The sequence below is a fragment of the Gadus morhua genome, chromosome 11 (assembly GCF_902167405.1).
Source record: "Gadus morhua chromosome 11, gadMor3.0, whole genome shotgun sequence".
NCBI classification, from domain to species: domain Eukaryota; kingdom Metazoa; phylum Chordata; class Actinopteri; order Gadiformes; family Gadidae; genus Gadus; species Gadus morhua.
Genome location: NC_044058.1, coordinates 21,507,595 through 21,523,254, shown reverse-complemented (window position 1 = coordinate 21,523,254; position 15,660 = coordinate 21,507,595). Strand labels below are relative to the sequence as shown.

General features: G+C 42.0%; 1 protein-coding gene across 4 annotated transcripts; it reads left to right on the top strand.

The window, feature by feature from the left end:
• The first annotated feature begins 1,924 nt into the window (after positions 1 to 1,924).
• LOC115553623 (NXPE family member 3) lies at positions 1,925 to 15,545 on the top strand. Of its 4 annotated transcripts, XM_030370054.1 has the most exons (7): positions 1,925 to 1,975; positions 9,913 to 9,975; positions 10,418 to 10,568; positions 12,931 to 13,721; positions 13,803 to 13,873; positions 14,003 to 14,224; positions 14,923 to 15,545. In XM_030370054.1, exons 3-7 carry the CDS (start codon positions 10,419 to 10,421, stop codon positions 15,474 to 15,476), a joined length of 1,788 nt encoding a protein of 595 aa, XP_030225914.1. In that variant the 5' UTR covers positions 1,925 to 1,975; positions 9,913 to 9,975; position 10,418; the 3' UTR covers positions 15,477 to 15,545. The 4 variants fall into 4 exon arrangements, with proteins under 4 accessions (XP_030225914.1, XP_030225912.1, XP_030225913.1 ...); XM_030370052.1 differs by having other exon boundaries at positions 13,803 to 14,224; XM_030370053.1 differs by having other exon boundaries at positions 12,931 to 13,873.
• Positions 15,546 to 15,660: the final 115 nt, after the last annotated feature.

The following is a 15,660-nucleotide window of genomic DNA, read 5'->3' as shown; positions in this document are numbered from 1 at the left end:
CGGCTGTCCTTTGGAAAGCTGCTCCATGCACCTTTGCAAAAACCTCACTCCCCGTGGTGATACCATAGGGCATCCGTAAGCACAGTGGCCCACAGGAGTCATGAAGGTGGTGAGTTTTGAGGATTCTTTGCTGAGCGGCACCTGCCAGAAGCCACACTTAGCATCCAGAATGCTGAACAGTTTGGCATCAGGCATGTCAGCGATCATCTCTTCCTCAGCTTTCAGTGGGTGGTGGGGTCTGAGGAGGCCTTTGTTGAGGTTGACGGGGTCGATGCAGCCACCATGGCTGAAACCCATTCAGTGGGCTCTTGAACAGGTGTGATGACTCCCAGTTGGGTCATTCTATGCAGTTCTGCCACAATCTCGTCCTCAATGGCCAGTGGCACCGGTCTTGGAGCGCATATAGTGGGGTGCACGTGTCATCCAGGCGCATGTGATACAACACAGACAGCTTGCCAATGGTGCTTATGTCGAATAGGTCGATGGACTCTGTCAGCCCTGGCGCTTCCTGCTGGATGACGGCATGCACCTCTGGTCCAAAAGTCAAATAGCCGGGTCTGACACTGTCTGAGACCCAGCAGTGGTTTGACGTTTTGTCCACCAAGAGTCTGACCTCCGTAGGCTCCAAGATTTGCTCTTTTGCTTAGATTGACGTGAGCAGTAGGATCAATGTGCTGTAGAAGAGCCCTGGATATGATGTTGCATTTGTCCCCAGCTTCAATCTTCACAGTAAGTTGTCTGCCAGTGTTGCATGTAGACAGTTCAGTAAACCTTTCATCTTGCTCATGCACATCCTCTGGCTTGTGTATGCTCTCACAGTAAAACATTTCTACAGTTTCGCAGCGAAACTCTCGTGCCCCTTACACCGCACAACTCTGACAGTTGCCTTTCTTGACATGACACAGCAAAACACAGTCAACATAACTAACTAACATAAACGTCTCGGTGACGGTGTCGGGAACAATAACTCAACCCACGCAGCAATGCTAACCCACCCATAGACAAACAAACCCAACACAATGTCTCTGCCCCAAAGGACCTAGGAGGGCGCCAGAGGTCCAATTTGCGATGGTCCTAACCCCCCCTCCCCCCAGGATCCCTTGCGGCACCCTGAACTCGGCGACCACACCCACGGTCGCCACAATACATTATCTTACTTATTACACGGCTCTTCTCAATGCAGTGGAATGCTCACATCCAGCATATTTGACCGCTGTCAAGGAAAGCTGATTTTTTGCCTCTGATTCACGTCATCTGCATCACTCCGCAGTCCCTAGCGTATTTTTCAGAGTTGGGGATCGAGCCCAGATCTGCAAATCCACAGTTCTACTCTAAACCAAATGAACAAAAGGGAAGGGTATAGACTCAAGTGCAGAGAGATTTAACTGAAGTGTTGTTTATTATAAAGGAGTCTTTGGGCAAAAACACAGAAGATCACAAAATTCCAAAGCGAGGGCAAAATCCAAAAAGGGCAAAAAAGTACAACAGAGAAGGTAAAAAGGTAAACTCAAGTGGAGAGCAGGCAAGCGGACAAAAAACAGAGAATCATAATAATGTCCTATGCAAGACTTAGCTTGGGTCAGAGAACAAACGTGGCACACCAAAGACTAAACACTGAACATAGACAAAAGCCGGGCTTAAATACATGGCTTCATTGGTCATGTGACAGGAAAAACAAGACACAGGTTACAGGAGTAATTGGCAATGCAAGGAAACAGAAAATACTTAAATAACGAATGAATGGCCACAAGATGCCACCAAAGTCCAAAGTGCAAAAAAAAAACTTTTTTCAAGTTGCCAAGGTTGCCAAGTTGCTAAAGACACACTGTGTGAAGCTATCTTTTCCTTTTGGCAAGTAGCCATCACTAATAATACCAATACCTACTCATAGATAGTATCAGAACGATAACCTGTTGAACTCGTAGGCTACACCACGGTCGGGATGCATCTGCAGACCACTGCCACATAAATAAAGGTAAGACACGATATTTATTGCTTAAGATTTGCTGGTGCTGTGGCGAGGTCTTTTGTGTTTTTTGCACTCAAGTGGTTGGCTGTTATAACTTGCAATTGATAGTCGGTGGAGTCAGTCTCTTGTTGACACAAAGTGACTTTTGGTCATTCTTGCTTTGCTTGAATTCTGGAATAATTGTGGGGGGGGAGTGCATGAGTTTTGGTCAGAATGCAGGATGTAGGCTAGATTGGATGGAATCCCAGGTAGCAAACAGTCATTGAAACTATGTCAAATCAACATTCCGTTGTCAACATTAAATCATTGAATCAACATCGAACTCTGATGTTGATTCTACATCATTTTGCAGCCTTTTTTTTATATTGAAACGACGTAGAAATCCTGCCAATAGATCAACGGAATTTCAATGGTTTTTCCATTATCAGGAATTTTGAAACAATGTTGAAATTTCAATTATACTAAGGATCAAAGTGATTTCAATGGAATTTCAATTACGCACCATTACAAGCAGAGGCTTGTAATGGTGCGTATTGCGTAGCATGATAAGCATGATAAGGTGCAAGGAGCAGAAAAAGTTGACATGGGTGCTAATTTGGAGTTGAAAAAGAAAGCTGGCTTTATTTTATCAGCTGAGGGCATTTTCATTGCCATAACAACTTGAGCTTATCAACAAGTACAACATGTTCTAATATTATCAGTCTACGTCACTCCCCGCTCTACGCCTATGTCGTTGGCAGAAAGAGACGAGACCAACAGTACCGCAACTGCAAATTAACCACACGGAGATAACCAGGGCAAGTTACTTATTTTACTTGAGTTTTAAATAAACATAATACCATAATGACAAAGTCATGACAGAGGGACTTGGTGTCTTTATTCATGCTTGAAAGATAAACATATATCATTTTTTAAGTGACCAATGTTTACTGTTTAAAAATGTTTTGAATTATATGCAAACCCCAGTGAATCATTTGTTTTGAGATTCACACAGACTTAGCAGTCTTGTCTAATGTTACAAATTCACTTAATAAACTGAACTTGAGACTTATTTTAAGTTGTTGCAGATGTTATCTCCGCTAATTGTATTCATCTATTTGATAATAAGGTGATTGTATGCAGAATGCTGGTGGTGCCAGCAACTCATATAGTTGTTTTGTACAGATAAATAAATAAATATTAGCAGGTTCTCAATTCAGGGAGAGCGCGAAAAAATGTCTGTCTCCTAGGGGGGGAATGACAGAAAAAAAAAAATGAAACTGAAAATTAGCACCCTTTTTTTTTGCATCAGAACAACAAGATTTTTTTGCATCAGAAGTTTTATAAAAATGTATGGGTCCCTGAAAGTGAGACAACATAGTTTAATTCTCCCGAAAAGTGGTCTGTTTCTCATAGTATTAGGCTAGTGAATGTTGTACTTTTTTTGCATCATAAGTTTTATAAAAATATATGTTGATACAATTTATAAAATTGTATGGGTCTATGAAAGTGAGGCGACATAATTTAGTGCTCCCGAAATAGTGGTCTGTTTCTCATATTAATAATCTAGTACATGTTGTACCAATGTGTTTCAGTAACTGTGTAAATCAAAAAAAGGGGGAAATATGGTCATTTTTGAGTGAAATTTACACAAAGGAAATGTAATATACCTCAAATTTGTTATTACAGTTCACATCCATTTGATTATTCCATCATCCAAACAGTCTTCTTTCCTTTCATCATGGTTCAGAACTGCATTATTTAGCTGACACTGCCAGCTATTGGCTTAGACATACAACAGCATATTAACTAAGAAAATAAAGGTTGAACAGGACAAAATAAAAATCATGGATAATATAATACTACATTTACAAAAGTGTTGTCTATAACTCAGATTAAAAAGTTATAAACGATTTACTTCTTCTTTAACAGCTAGAGACTAGCCACAATGTGTTTAATCCTTTCCTCCGGGATGAAATACTCATTGGTATTATGAGTTTAACTGAGGTTTAACTGTTATAAAAGGTCTGTGCTTTTCTGACAATAAACCAGCAGACTGTTCAAAAATATACAATGTGTTGGATTGATAGACAAATAGACAGATTTACCCATTTTTTTCAGGTGATGATTGATATCAATTAGTAGAGGCGATCAATTTTTGAAATTAGCAAATTAAAATTATGGTTTGATATAATAAATGATCGTTAAACTTGAGCAAAACAAAATTTATGTTATTTGGAAACTTGCAGAACAAATGAACAAATAAAGATACAGATTGATGGCGTGGACATTGAACGAGGTTAATCAAATAAAACTCCTTGGTGTAATAATTGATGAGAAACTAAACTGGAAATATCACATAAAACATATAAACTCCAAGTTGTCAAGAAGCATTGCAGTATTATATAAAGCTAAACAGGTTCTGGATCATAAATCATTACACATCCTCTATTGTTCACTGGTTTCACCTTATTTAAGTTACTGTGCAGAGGTTTGGGCAATAATTACAAAAGTACATTACACAATTACGCTATACGACCATTTTTCAATGCTGGGTATAGGGATCATACAAAACTCATTATTCATGCAGTCAAAAATACTCAAATTAACAGATCTGGTTGAATTTCAAACAGGCACAATTAATGTTTAAAGCAAAAAATAACAAACTACCGGCAAATATTCAAAAAAGAGAAGGGAGTTATTTTTTACGGGGATTGTTTAATTTTAAAATGAAAAAGGTGCGTACAACCAGGAAAAGTTTTTGTATTTCTGTCTGTGGAGTAAAATTGTGGAAGAAAGAGAGCTCAAACAATGTCCTAACATAAAACTATTCAAAACAAGGTTAAAGGAAATGATTCTCACAGGGAACAAGGATGAAGGTGTTTGATTTTCATTGGGTGTTAATTGTTTATTTATTTGGTTTGTTATTTATTCTTTTTTTTGTATTTATTTTTTTCTGAATTAAAATGATAGTTTTGATACTAAAATACATCAATAGTGAGATAATATCTATATATTTTTATGAATGTTTTTTGTTTACTTTGTTTATTTATTTATTCATTTTTTGACAAATGTGTAAGAAATTATAGTATATATCTGATATGAACATATAAGTTATACATTTTATTTTAAAAAAAATGATATGTTTGGATACGTAAAAAATATATATATATATATCTAATATATATATATATTTATTAATAATAAATGAAAATGTTAATAATAATAATTATTATGACTAAGGAATCTTAATTTCAATGAGTTACGGAGAAGGGGTGGGATTAAATAAGTGTAAACTTCTTCCCACTCCTTTTCGAACATGTTACAATTATCGAGTATTATCATTTATGTATCTAATTATGCTTTCTATTTTGTTTAACATCAGTAATTTGTGTATGACAGATATAATTTTGTTTTCTTTTAATGTTCGAAATAAATTTCAATCAATCAATCAAAAAAAAAAAAACCCCACCAGAATAAATTTAGAATCAGGTCACCCTAAAATGCAGCAGAATGCAGGAAATCACATCTACGATATTCAACCCCCCCCCGCCCTTTATATACTTCATATACCCCTGTGGCTTCCTGGGGCTGAGCCCCCCCAAAGTCAGAACCTATAATTGCCCCTGGATACAGCGTTCAGCTGTGCAACAAATATATATTTTTACAATCTTGACAACTTTTTTAGTGCTATGTGTATTCACATGTTTGCCCCTTCTGAACTTAAACACACAGTTAATTTCCTTTCCTAGCTCCTCTTGTTTATGTTGGTAGTTTAGCCATGTCATGTCAAGTTGTCAACATTGGATACATGGAGCAGGACATAGTGGGTCATATGCCCGATGCTTTTTGGAAATGTTTTCTTCATCAAAAGTGCCAGACAGATTTAGTATACATTTTATTCCTTAGTAATTAGCTACATGGGTATGCCGTCTTTCAGAACCTTTCATTACCGGCACTAAAGTTTAAATGTGGGTTTAAATGTGGTCGATAGGGTTTAAATGTGGTCGATAGGGTTTAATGTGGTTCATAGGGTTTACATGTTTAAATGTGGTCGATAGGGTTTACATGTTTAAATTTGGTCGATAGTGTTTAAATATGGTCGATAGGGAATACATGTGGTCGATAGGGTTTACATGTGGTCCATAGTAGTGTTAAATGTTCTTTTCCCTCTCTCTCCACCTCATCCCTCACTCTCCACCTCAAGCTGGTGTGTGGTGAGCGTTCTGGCGCCGATTGGCTGCCGTGCATCACCCAAATGGGTGCTACATACTGGTGGTGGTTAGTGAGGTCCCCCCCCCCCCCCCCCCCTTCACTGTAGGCGTCTTTGAGTGTCTAGAAAAGCGCTAAATAAATTCAATGAATTATTATTATTATTATTAAAGAGAGAAAAAAGAGTGCATCCATTGTACCCAGCACTTCTGAAAATGCAGTTCTGAACAGTGGCGGTGGGTCAATAGAGGGCGCTAGGGCTAAGCACTTTTCCACCCTTTTCGGTGGAGGAATTGGGCCCAAGCAATGTTATACTTAAAAGCAGCAAGTAAGTTACATATTAATTCAGTCTTTCGGCCTGTAGCATATAAACAAAATGAAGCAACTGTCCCATATTTCTAATTGCATTTGAAGTAGACATTGAGACTCACAAAAAATGGACGCTATAGGACAGTGATCATGATTTGTCTCAATATCAGAATAACAACAATGGGTCAAATAGCAATGGCTGGTGGAATGGCCATAAAGTAGATCTGTATATGCAGTGTAAGCTTGTCCAGGCCCTGTCAGGATGTAGGCTTTGAATCTGAATGAATAGTAGGAAAATAGGTAGTGGCCATCCCCAAAATGCACCAGAATACAGGAAATCAAATTATTAAATTCAATTTTTCTTATGGGGGGGGGGGGGGGGGGGGGGGACCCCAGACCCCCTGTCTATGAGAGTAATCTATAGCAGTACCACTAGTTGGCCTGTAGGGGGCATGAAATTGAAACCGGGATATCTCTTAATGGAGGCGTAATGCCATCAAACACGACCTGGTAGCACGCACAGGTAAGGCATTTGTCAGGGTATTGATGTTTTTCAATCATATTAGCTCACAGAATGATACGCATTATATTGTTGGAATTTGTGGAGTCCCAGCTTTCATGGCATATCGTTTGTTTAGGTAAAATATATGTTCTGAGTACATTAGCGCTAAAATGCTACCGGAAGCAGACGATTAGCCGTGGAGGAGGAACCGAGCCTCAAACCAGACTCCTTCTCAAAAATGATGTCTTTCACATCTAGTTCGTCGATATTAGCCCAAAGAATGATGTGGGTTTAGATTATTGGGATTTGTGGAGTCTCAGCTTTCATATGACATACGTTTTATACGTTTGTGAAGACAACGTCACGTGAAATGGGTTTCATAAGGGCATTAGCATTTAGCTGCTACCGGAAGCTGCCAATCAGCCGTGAGGGAGGAACCTAGCCTCAAACCACAGACTCGTTCCCCCAAAACTATAACTCGTCGGAACTAATATAAACTGGAAAAGATCAGGGTCGGTGGAAGTAGACGAACACAATGTCCAACATTGTGCCTGTCCTTTGCAGTGTGTGAGTTTATTCGCTATAAAAGTGGACACGGTGGTGTCAACCAAGGCGGGAGTCTCCATAGGGACCCGTTGTAATATGAACCGGGCGGGCGGCGGGGCCACACACAAACGTCTGATGTTTAAAGGTCCCTCCCATGACATGCCACCGGGTGTGGGTTGATTAGCCGTTACGTTTGCTACAGTCCACTGGGTAGGCTGGTAGACTGATCTATCCCGCACACATTTAGGTCGACACGCCCACCTGTGATGTCATAAGGGACAGATTTCCAAAAGGCTTGTATCTTTCCGACAGATCTTTGAAACATGATTAACAGTGACACTGACGTATAAGTTTCACATCGTGTTTCTAGGTTATTGACCGTTTAAGTTTAATGTTGTTTTTAGGTTAAATATTGACGTTGAAAGCTAGAGCACAGTGGTGTGTCATCAGAGCTGCCAACTCTCCCGTTTTTCCCGGGTTTCTCCCGTTTTCTGATCCATCTCCCGCCGCCCTCCCGTTTTGTCATTTCTCCCGGTTAACTCCCGTATTTCACGATGTCCAAACTTATTTTATTTATAATCAAATCAAAATGTGTGTCGAATGTTCTAAAGTTGCCAGATCATGTATCAAACGCAAGCATGAGAGGCAACGCAAGCGTCAGCCAATCAAATGCATTTGCAGCAAATACGACAGCACAGGCTGTAGCCAATCAGATCACGTCTATTGTAACTTCTCAAGAGCGCAGAGCTAAAAAAAAAAACATGGCGGAGCAAACTCCGTAAATGGTCGTATGAAAATGGCAAAAGCGGGTGTACCATCGAAGAAGATCAAATATATGTGTACTTTTAAGTCGGAATGGACCAAAGAGTATGATTCAATATCAAATAGTCACCTGGACAATAGTCACGCTTTTTGTAAAGCGTGTCGGGTTGATTTTAATATAGGGCACGGCGGTAAAAATGACGTCCGTCAACATTTGAAGTCCCTGAAACATGTCCGTGCTGCCGGGGCACAAAAGGGCACTCAGGCGATAACGGGTTTCATCACTAAGGGACAAAACGAGCAGGAACAAGTGCTCCAGGCTGAGCTGAAAATGGCAATGTTGGTTGCCAAAAACAACCTCTCGTTTTCGTTTTGTAATAGTAGTAGTAGTAATAGTAGTAGTTAGTTAATAAATAAGTGATTGTCAATGAATTCATTGTGAATACATACATAATGATACATAAAAAATACGTTTTTTGTTAATGAATACAGTTATTGTGTATTTATTTATATACTGAAGACTACATGATGAATATGTATGCACAACATCCCTTAAAACCAACATTTGTAACCACCTCTGTCATCCATGCTCCCCACATCCGGCCCCGCCCCCCGCCGCCGAAATCTCCTGGATTTTGCTTGTCAAATGTTGGCAGGTATGGTCATCACGCACGCAAGTAGTGCTCAACGGAGTCACGTCGACCAACTGAAAATATTGAAGAGCGGGATAAAAACAACACAAAGTAAACAAGTAAAACACTTAAAAATTATAGAAATTTCTGTTTTAATGATTATGAAGAACAAAGTGCTGTTTTTTTAATTGTTTAATCGAAGTTAAAATATAAAAAATGTTGCGAGGTCTGAAGAAGTGGAAGTCGCTGTCCTCCAACTGACTTCTATTATAATTGTTAAGGTTTTAGAAGTTGATTATTTCTGAAACTACAATATTTTAGATGTTAGCTTAAAATCATAAATAAACTGATAATCCAGTGTCTGGGTACAGTTTTGCAACTAAACATTGTGTTAACAATCAATGTATAGAAGCTAAGAGTGTTTAGAAGAAATGGCCTTCAAGCAGAACACACACTCTGATGGTGTCACGCTAATCGTGATATATTTAAATTTTCACTTTAAGATCACCCATCTTTAAAACCTTTTAAGTGTAAAATACTGGCAAGTAAGCCATTGTATCTTTGCAAATCAAAAGTGAGGTGTATTTATTAGTACTACAAAAAGTGGAAATCGAACTTGGAAACCTGTAAAACAAATACCTATTTAGAAGCGAGTCAACAAGACATAATCATACAATTCTGGTTTAGTACAATAAGCCATGAACTTGGATTGAAAGAAACTAACATTTAATTGTAAAGGAATTGTTGTATTCCAGGTTATCCATTTGTATTATATTGGTAGTCATAAATTGTGAATTTGAATGAATAAAGCCATAAATAAAGCTTCAAACCTTAACGTGTGTGTGTGTGTGTCTGGGATCGAATGGCTGGTGGACATGACGTTAAATGTATGTAAATATTTTGTGGGCAGTGATTGTCTCAACTTACGCAGTCCCACTTGAAGTCCATTTTTCAAGAGTGGTTAATAGTGTGCCTGCTTTTTTCTGCATATTTCTTTGCAGTTCACCTTTCCATATCGTGGCTTCATTCCTCTCCCTGGGTGATTCCAACACAGCTTCTACGAGGTAAAACAACACAAAGACGCACACACAAACACACACATCAGTATGGGTTGGTGGCAAATGCCCTGAAAAATAACGCAGAGTAGTTATGTATCTCGTTTTGCTATTGAGTAAATCACTAAGTGGGTTGCAACAGCATACCGGCAACGCTGTACACAAAGCCTGAGTTTAAGTCTTATGTGCATGAGTACAGTGAGAGAAGTAGTGCAAAAGTTAAACGTACCTATACAATCCACGAGGGCTGTCAGGAAGGGTCAGTGACGTCATCTCTGCTATTTCCGAGTTGCCTAATACCAGACTCTACAGTATATAATATGAACTGGTCTGGCAATTATGTTGTCACACACGCACACGCGCACACACACACACGCACACACGAAAGTTATGTTTTTAATACGTCTCTTACATCTCCTTTCCTCTCTCTCCCCGCTACTACTATTGCCAGCATGGTGACAGTGGAGTATGACGCGGTATCTTACCATGCGCTACCGAAGGGGCTCATCAATTCTCGACATCGATTCAAATATGTCCTCGTATTCCTTTTCCTCGCCGTCTCTGTTTTCATCTTCCTGCTGCGTGACATTGTCACTCTGGAGGTAAGTGTTGCATCGGTCTTTGTGCGAGTTAAATTTTGTTTCATACAATATTGGTAAATTCCCTAGTTAATCAGGGCAAAGGTTCAATTGTAGTATTGGTTATCCTTATTTATATTGTTTATTTAAACTTGCTGCTAGGCCTTGCCTAAAGAAACTCGAAGTATACTTTTTAATAATGGTACGTCTATAAATGTATCCAGCTAGCACTATTGAAGGCATTATTGAAGTAACTCAACACGGTTTGCATATTGAGTTTTTGTGTAGCGCTCACCCGGTTGTGTGTAGCACTCACCTGGGTGTGTGTGGCTCTCCCAGTGGAGAGCGCTGGCTCTCCCAGTGGAGAGTTGAGGAATGACAGGGATGATCAGTGTATTTATTCTCTGATGCGTTAGTGAACTGTGCGAGCACAGGCACCAACCAGAGGCGGAGCCAGACTTTGTGTACATCCGGGGCTTAGCCCAGAGGGGGGTCTGGGGGTCGTCCCCCAGAAAATTTTGAATTTCTAAAATGCGATTTCCTGCATTCTTAGTCCATTTTAGGGTTACCTGCTGGACATAGGCAAATCCTAAATCTCTTCTAATTCATAGCCTACATTTTCAGTTGCAGGGCCTGCTCAAGACAATACTATTTAATGGAAAGAAACAATAACCACTTGACTTCTAGAGATTTTTATGTAAACTACAATGGGAAAATTTAGACTTATAATTTGAGACTAACTTTCAGCAGATTCAAAGTGCCTTTGAATCATGTTAATTGCCATTTTTATTTTTTATTAAAAAAAAAAAAGGAAGAGACTGAAAGGTTTCTCCCATAAGGCAACTCTATTTAATGTAAAGAAAACATATTACAAATGCAAAGTATTGTGACACAAGATTAACAACATCATTAGGCCTACTCACTCGCTGAAATATCAGTGCATTATCATTTTAATTTTATCTTAATTTTAAAATAATAATGATAATGCACTGAAGTATTAAACATATGCACACAAATAAGTACTACATTGTTTAGAGGACTGTCCACATCTATCACTCTGTTAGAACTCATTTAAAAAGGGGTCAAAGTTCAATGAACGTGGATATGGACGCAAGCTGAAAGTAAACAAGACAGTCTAGCACCAGCCACTCATCGTCGGTAACATCGTTAACATGTTGGCTGCTGGCCAAACAGCGAATGCAGCATCGCGATATCTGTACATTTCTTGTCTAAATCGTTAATAAAGTTTGAATTTAAAATAACCGATATGTCAGACATGGATATTTTTTACCTCTTCATGATATTCAGTGCACCTCAACATTTCATTTGAGGTAACATTTGGTAAGACACAACACCGTACAATATAGGCTGGGACAGAATCGCAATCAGAAAAACGGATTTCTGACATTTTAAACAACGCTGGTAATCTTATTTTTTGTGAAAGGAGTAATTATCATAGCAGCCTAGCTAGCCGAAGCAGGCTATTTAGCACTAGCACAAGCACTACTGCTCCCGGCCAGCGCGCATCAAGGTAATTTTTCACTGACCTGAAACATTTGACAGGTCATAGGCAAGGGCTGCTGCTGCTACGGTATGACTGGATGTTGGTTTGGAAATATAATTTCTATTGTCCATGGTAATGTTTGTTACACACCCTGAGGCAACTATAACAAAACGTCCTGGCAACCGTTCTAAACAACCGAACGAGAGATGGCATTTTCCATTGCTTCCATGTGTTTCTTTCAAAATGAAAATAAATCAATTTCAAGAGGTGAAAATGACTACCAGTCGAAACATGAGGGAAGATGTCAGGGTTGTCATAACTTCAAAAGCTTAAAAAAGATCCGGGGCTTTTGACGTGAGATTCGGGGCTTCAGTCCCGAAAGCCTCCCCCAAGCTCCGCCCATGGCACCAACCTAAATGTTATCACCCTGACCCTCACACACGGCTGATGCACCGATTGGTTGTTTGTCCGCTTGGGCTGCTTGATTATTAAAAAAATCATATTCACGATTATTCAAACGATTAATTTTAGAGTTTGAAAAGATGATGCATTTGTTCAGCATTTCGCTCCCAAAAAACCCTTTGTAACTGGAAAAACAAAATTGTACAAAAATGTTTCTACTTGTGCCATTTTTCCAATCTCTATAAAACATTGAATTGATAAAAAAAAATAAAGTTTAAACTCGATTTTAGTAGTTTGGAGATCGGTTGACAAAAACGCCCGAAATCTCGATCAAATTAATGGACAGCCCTCGTGTCTGCACCTTTGAAGTTTGATGCACTCATGACGGCGGAGACAATGAATTCAGTTTCAGTTTTCAGGGCGACTACTCAAAGCCGCGGCCCGCTTCCCTTTAAACCGGACCCCTATTCTCCTCCTCAGGGTCTGAGCTGCCACACGGCGTGGTTATTCTTCCCGCCCCGTAACTCCAGCTGCGCGGCTTACACCCAGAAGACGCCCCAGCCCTCCCAGCACCCCGTCCCCACCTTCTGCAGACACCGGGGCCCGGGGCCCACCCCCGACGAGGCCCTGGAGGACCGCCGCCTCCTGGACGCCATCGCCTGGCCCCAACCCCCGGCCGGCCCGGTCCCCGCGCCCCTCAACCAGACCAGCGACCCCGCCCACAGCCTGTTCGCCATCCTGGCCTCGCGGGGCCTGAGGGCGTGGCGCGTGGGCGACCAGCTGGAGGCCCTGGTCCAGATGAAGGACTTCCAGGGCCGTTCCAAGCGCCATGGCGGGGACTTCCTGGTGGCCCGGCTGCACTCCCCGGCGCTGGGGGCCGGGGTGGCGGGCAGGGTGGTGGACCACCTCGACGGCTCCTACTCGGCGCTGTTCCCCCTGCCGTGGGCGGGCCCGGCCACGGCGACGGTCACCATGGTGCACTCCAGCGAGGCGGTGGCCGTGCTGCGGCGGCTGCGGGAGAGGTGGCCCAACCGGATCTTCTTCCACAGCCTGTACCGCGTGGGCAACCTGTCGGAGACCACCGCGTGCCTGCCGTGCCTGCCGCCCGATTACCCGCTGCGGCCGCTGTGCAACCACACGGACCCCCACACCGGGGAGCCCTGGTACTGCTACAAGCCCGAGCGGCTGGGCTGTGACTTCAGGGTGAACCACGCCATGGGGGGCTACCAGAAGCCCCTCTACTCCAAGCAGGAGGCGCTGCTCTTTCGGAGGTCTGGCGCCGTACGATTGCTCTTCTCGTTTGTGACGTATATCTCTGGTGCTTTTATCCTTGTTCCTTTGATCACTCGCAGCGGTGTGAACCTCAAAGTGGTCCTCCATGCGTCGGGACCTGACTCGATCGACGTGCTTCCTCAGAAGATAGGTAAACAGTCGCACACAGTAGTACACAGTCGTTGCTACAGGTTATGGAGGAGGTTGCTTATGGGTGTTGGTGGTGCCCACTTGTATGTGTTTCATCTTGGGACATTTGTGTCATACTCATTCGTCGTAGATGGACAAAAGTTAGAGAACAGCAGCACCAGGGCAGAGTTGGTCAAGTACACCCCTGCTGGGTATTACTACCAAAGCTACTGGAAGCCCGTCGGGGGAACTCCTGCTCGCCGGTTTGACACTTCCTCGTCCATCACACAGTGCCTGACCGGCAAGGTGATCAACATGTACGGCGACTCCACCATGAGGCAGTGGTTCGAGTACCTCAGCGCCTTCATACCAGGTGAGCACTGACAACCCTGGGCGGCATGTGGCTCAGGAGGTAGAGCACGTTGGCTGGTAACCAGAAGGTCGCTTGTTCGATCCCCGGCGCCACCTGGTGTCCCTGAGCACGACACCTTACCTTAACTGCTCCTGACGAGCTGGCTGTCGCCTTGCGTGGTTGACATTGTCGTCGGTGTGGGAATGTGTGCATGAATGGGTGAATGTTAAGCAATATAGTTAATCGATTTCAGTGGTCGCTGGTTAGAAAAGCGCTTAATGAATGCAGTCATTGGCACTGGCCTGATTATCGATGATAGAAAAAATCATAATCATGATTATTTTGGTCAATATTGAGATCTCAATTATTCAAGCGATTATTTTCCGATTATTTTGAAAACACGATGCATTTATTCTGCATTTCTCTAAAAAAAAACACTTTGTAACTGAGAATTCACAAAATGTTCAAATAGAAAATCGAAAATAATGTAGAAAAATGTATCCAGCTGTTCTATTTATATTAAACATTTAATAATTAAAACAAATATACTTAAAAAGGTAATAAGAAAAAAAATATCGGTTCAACTCGAATTATATTAGTTTGGAATTTGGAAATCGCGATCAAAGTTGGATTAATTGCACAGCCCTACCCTGACCCTTACATTAGTCCCGTCATCATATTCCAACGAACTCCTCCTTTCGGTCTCTCCTACAAACCAGTGTTCAACCTGCACCGTTCCAAGATGGTGGGGCCCTTGATGGCGGTGGACAGCAAACACAACATCCTGATGAAGTACCGCTGCCACGGGCCGCCCATCCGGATCCGACCGGTCGTCGTCAGCGAGCTCCGCTACGTGGCCAACGAGCTGGACGGCCTGGCCGGCGGGCCCGACACCGTGGTGCTCTTCAGCGTCTGGGCCCACTTCACCTCCTTCCCCGTGGAGGTCTACATCCGCCGTATGCGCCACATCCGCCGGGCGACAGTGCGGCTGCTGGCCCGGGGCCCCGGCACCCTGGTGGTCATCCGCTCGGCCAACTTTGTGGCCATGGACCAGACGACGAGCACGCACAGCAGTGACTGGTTCTCGCTGCAGATGGACGGGGTGCTCCGGGCCATGTTCCAGGGCATGGCTGTGGTGTTGGTGGACGCCTGGGAGATGACCCTGGCCCATCACAGCGCCCACAACATCCACCCGCCGCCGCCCGTCATCAAGAACATGGTGGACCTCGTCCTGGCTCACGTGTGCCCCGACGAGACGGACAAGAAGAGCTAGTGGTAAAGAAAGACCCCAATTGCAATTGTAATTTGCAATATATATATATATATATATATATATATATATATATATATATATATATATATATATATATATATATATATATATATATATAGTATTTTGATATATAATATGGTTATATTAATTGAATTTACTGAACGCATTTACTTACCTACTCTTG

What these genes read in the sequence shown, in the direction of transcription:
- LOC115553623 (XM_030370051.1), top strand. Translation starts at nt 10,419, where the DNA reads ATGGTGACAGTGGAGTATGACGCGGTATCTTACCATGCGCTACCGAAG. An exon ending in GTGACATTGTCACTCTGGAG is followed by an intron (nt 10,569 to 12,930) that starts GTAAGTGTTGCA and finishes TCTCCTCCTCAG; the next exon opens with GGTCTGAGCTGCCACACGGC. An exon ending in CCTCAGCGCCTTCATACCAG is followed by an intron (nt 14,225 to 14,922) that starts GTGAGCACTGAC and finishes CCTACAAACCAG; the next exon opens with TGTTCAACCTGCACCGTTCC.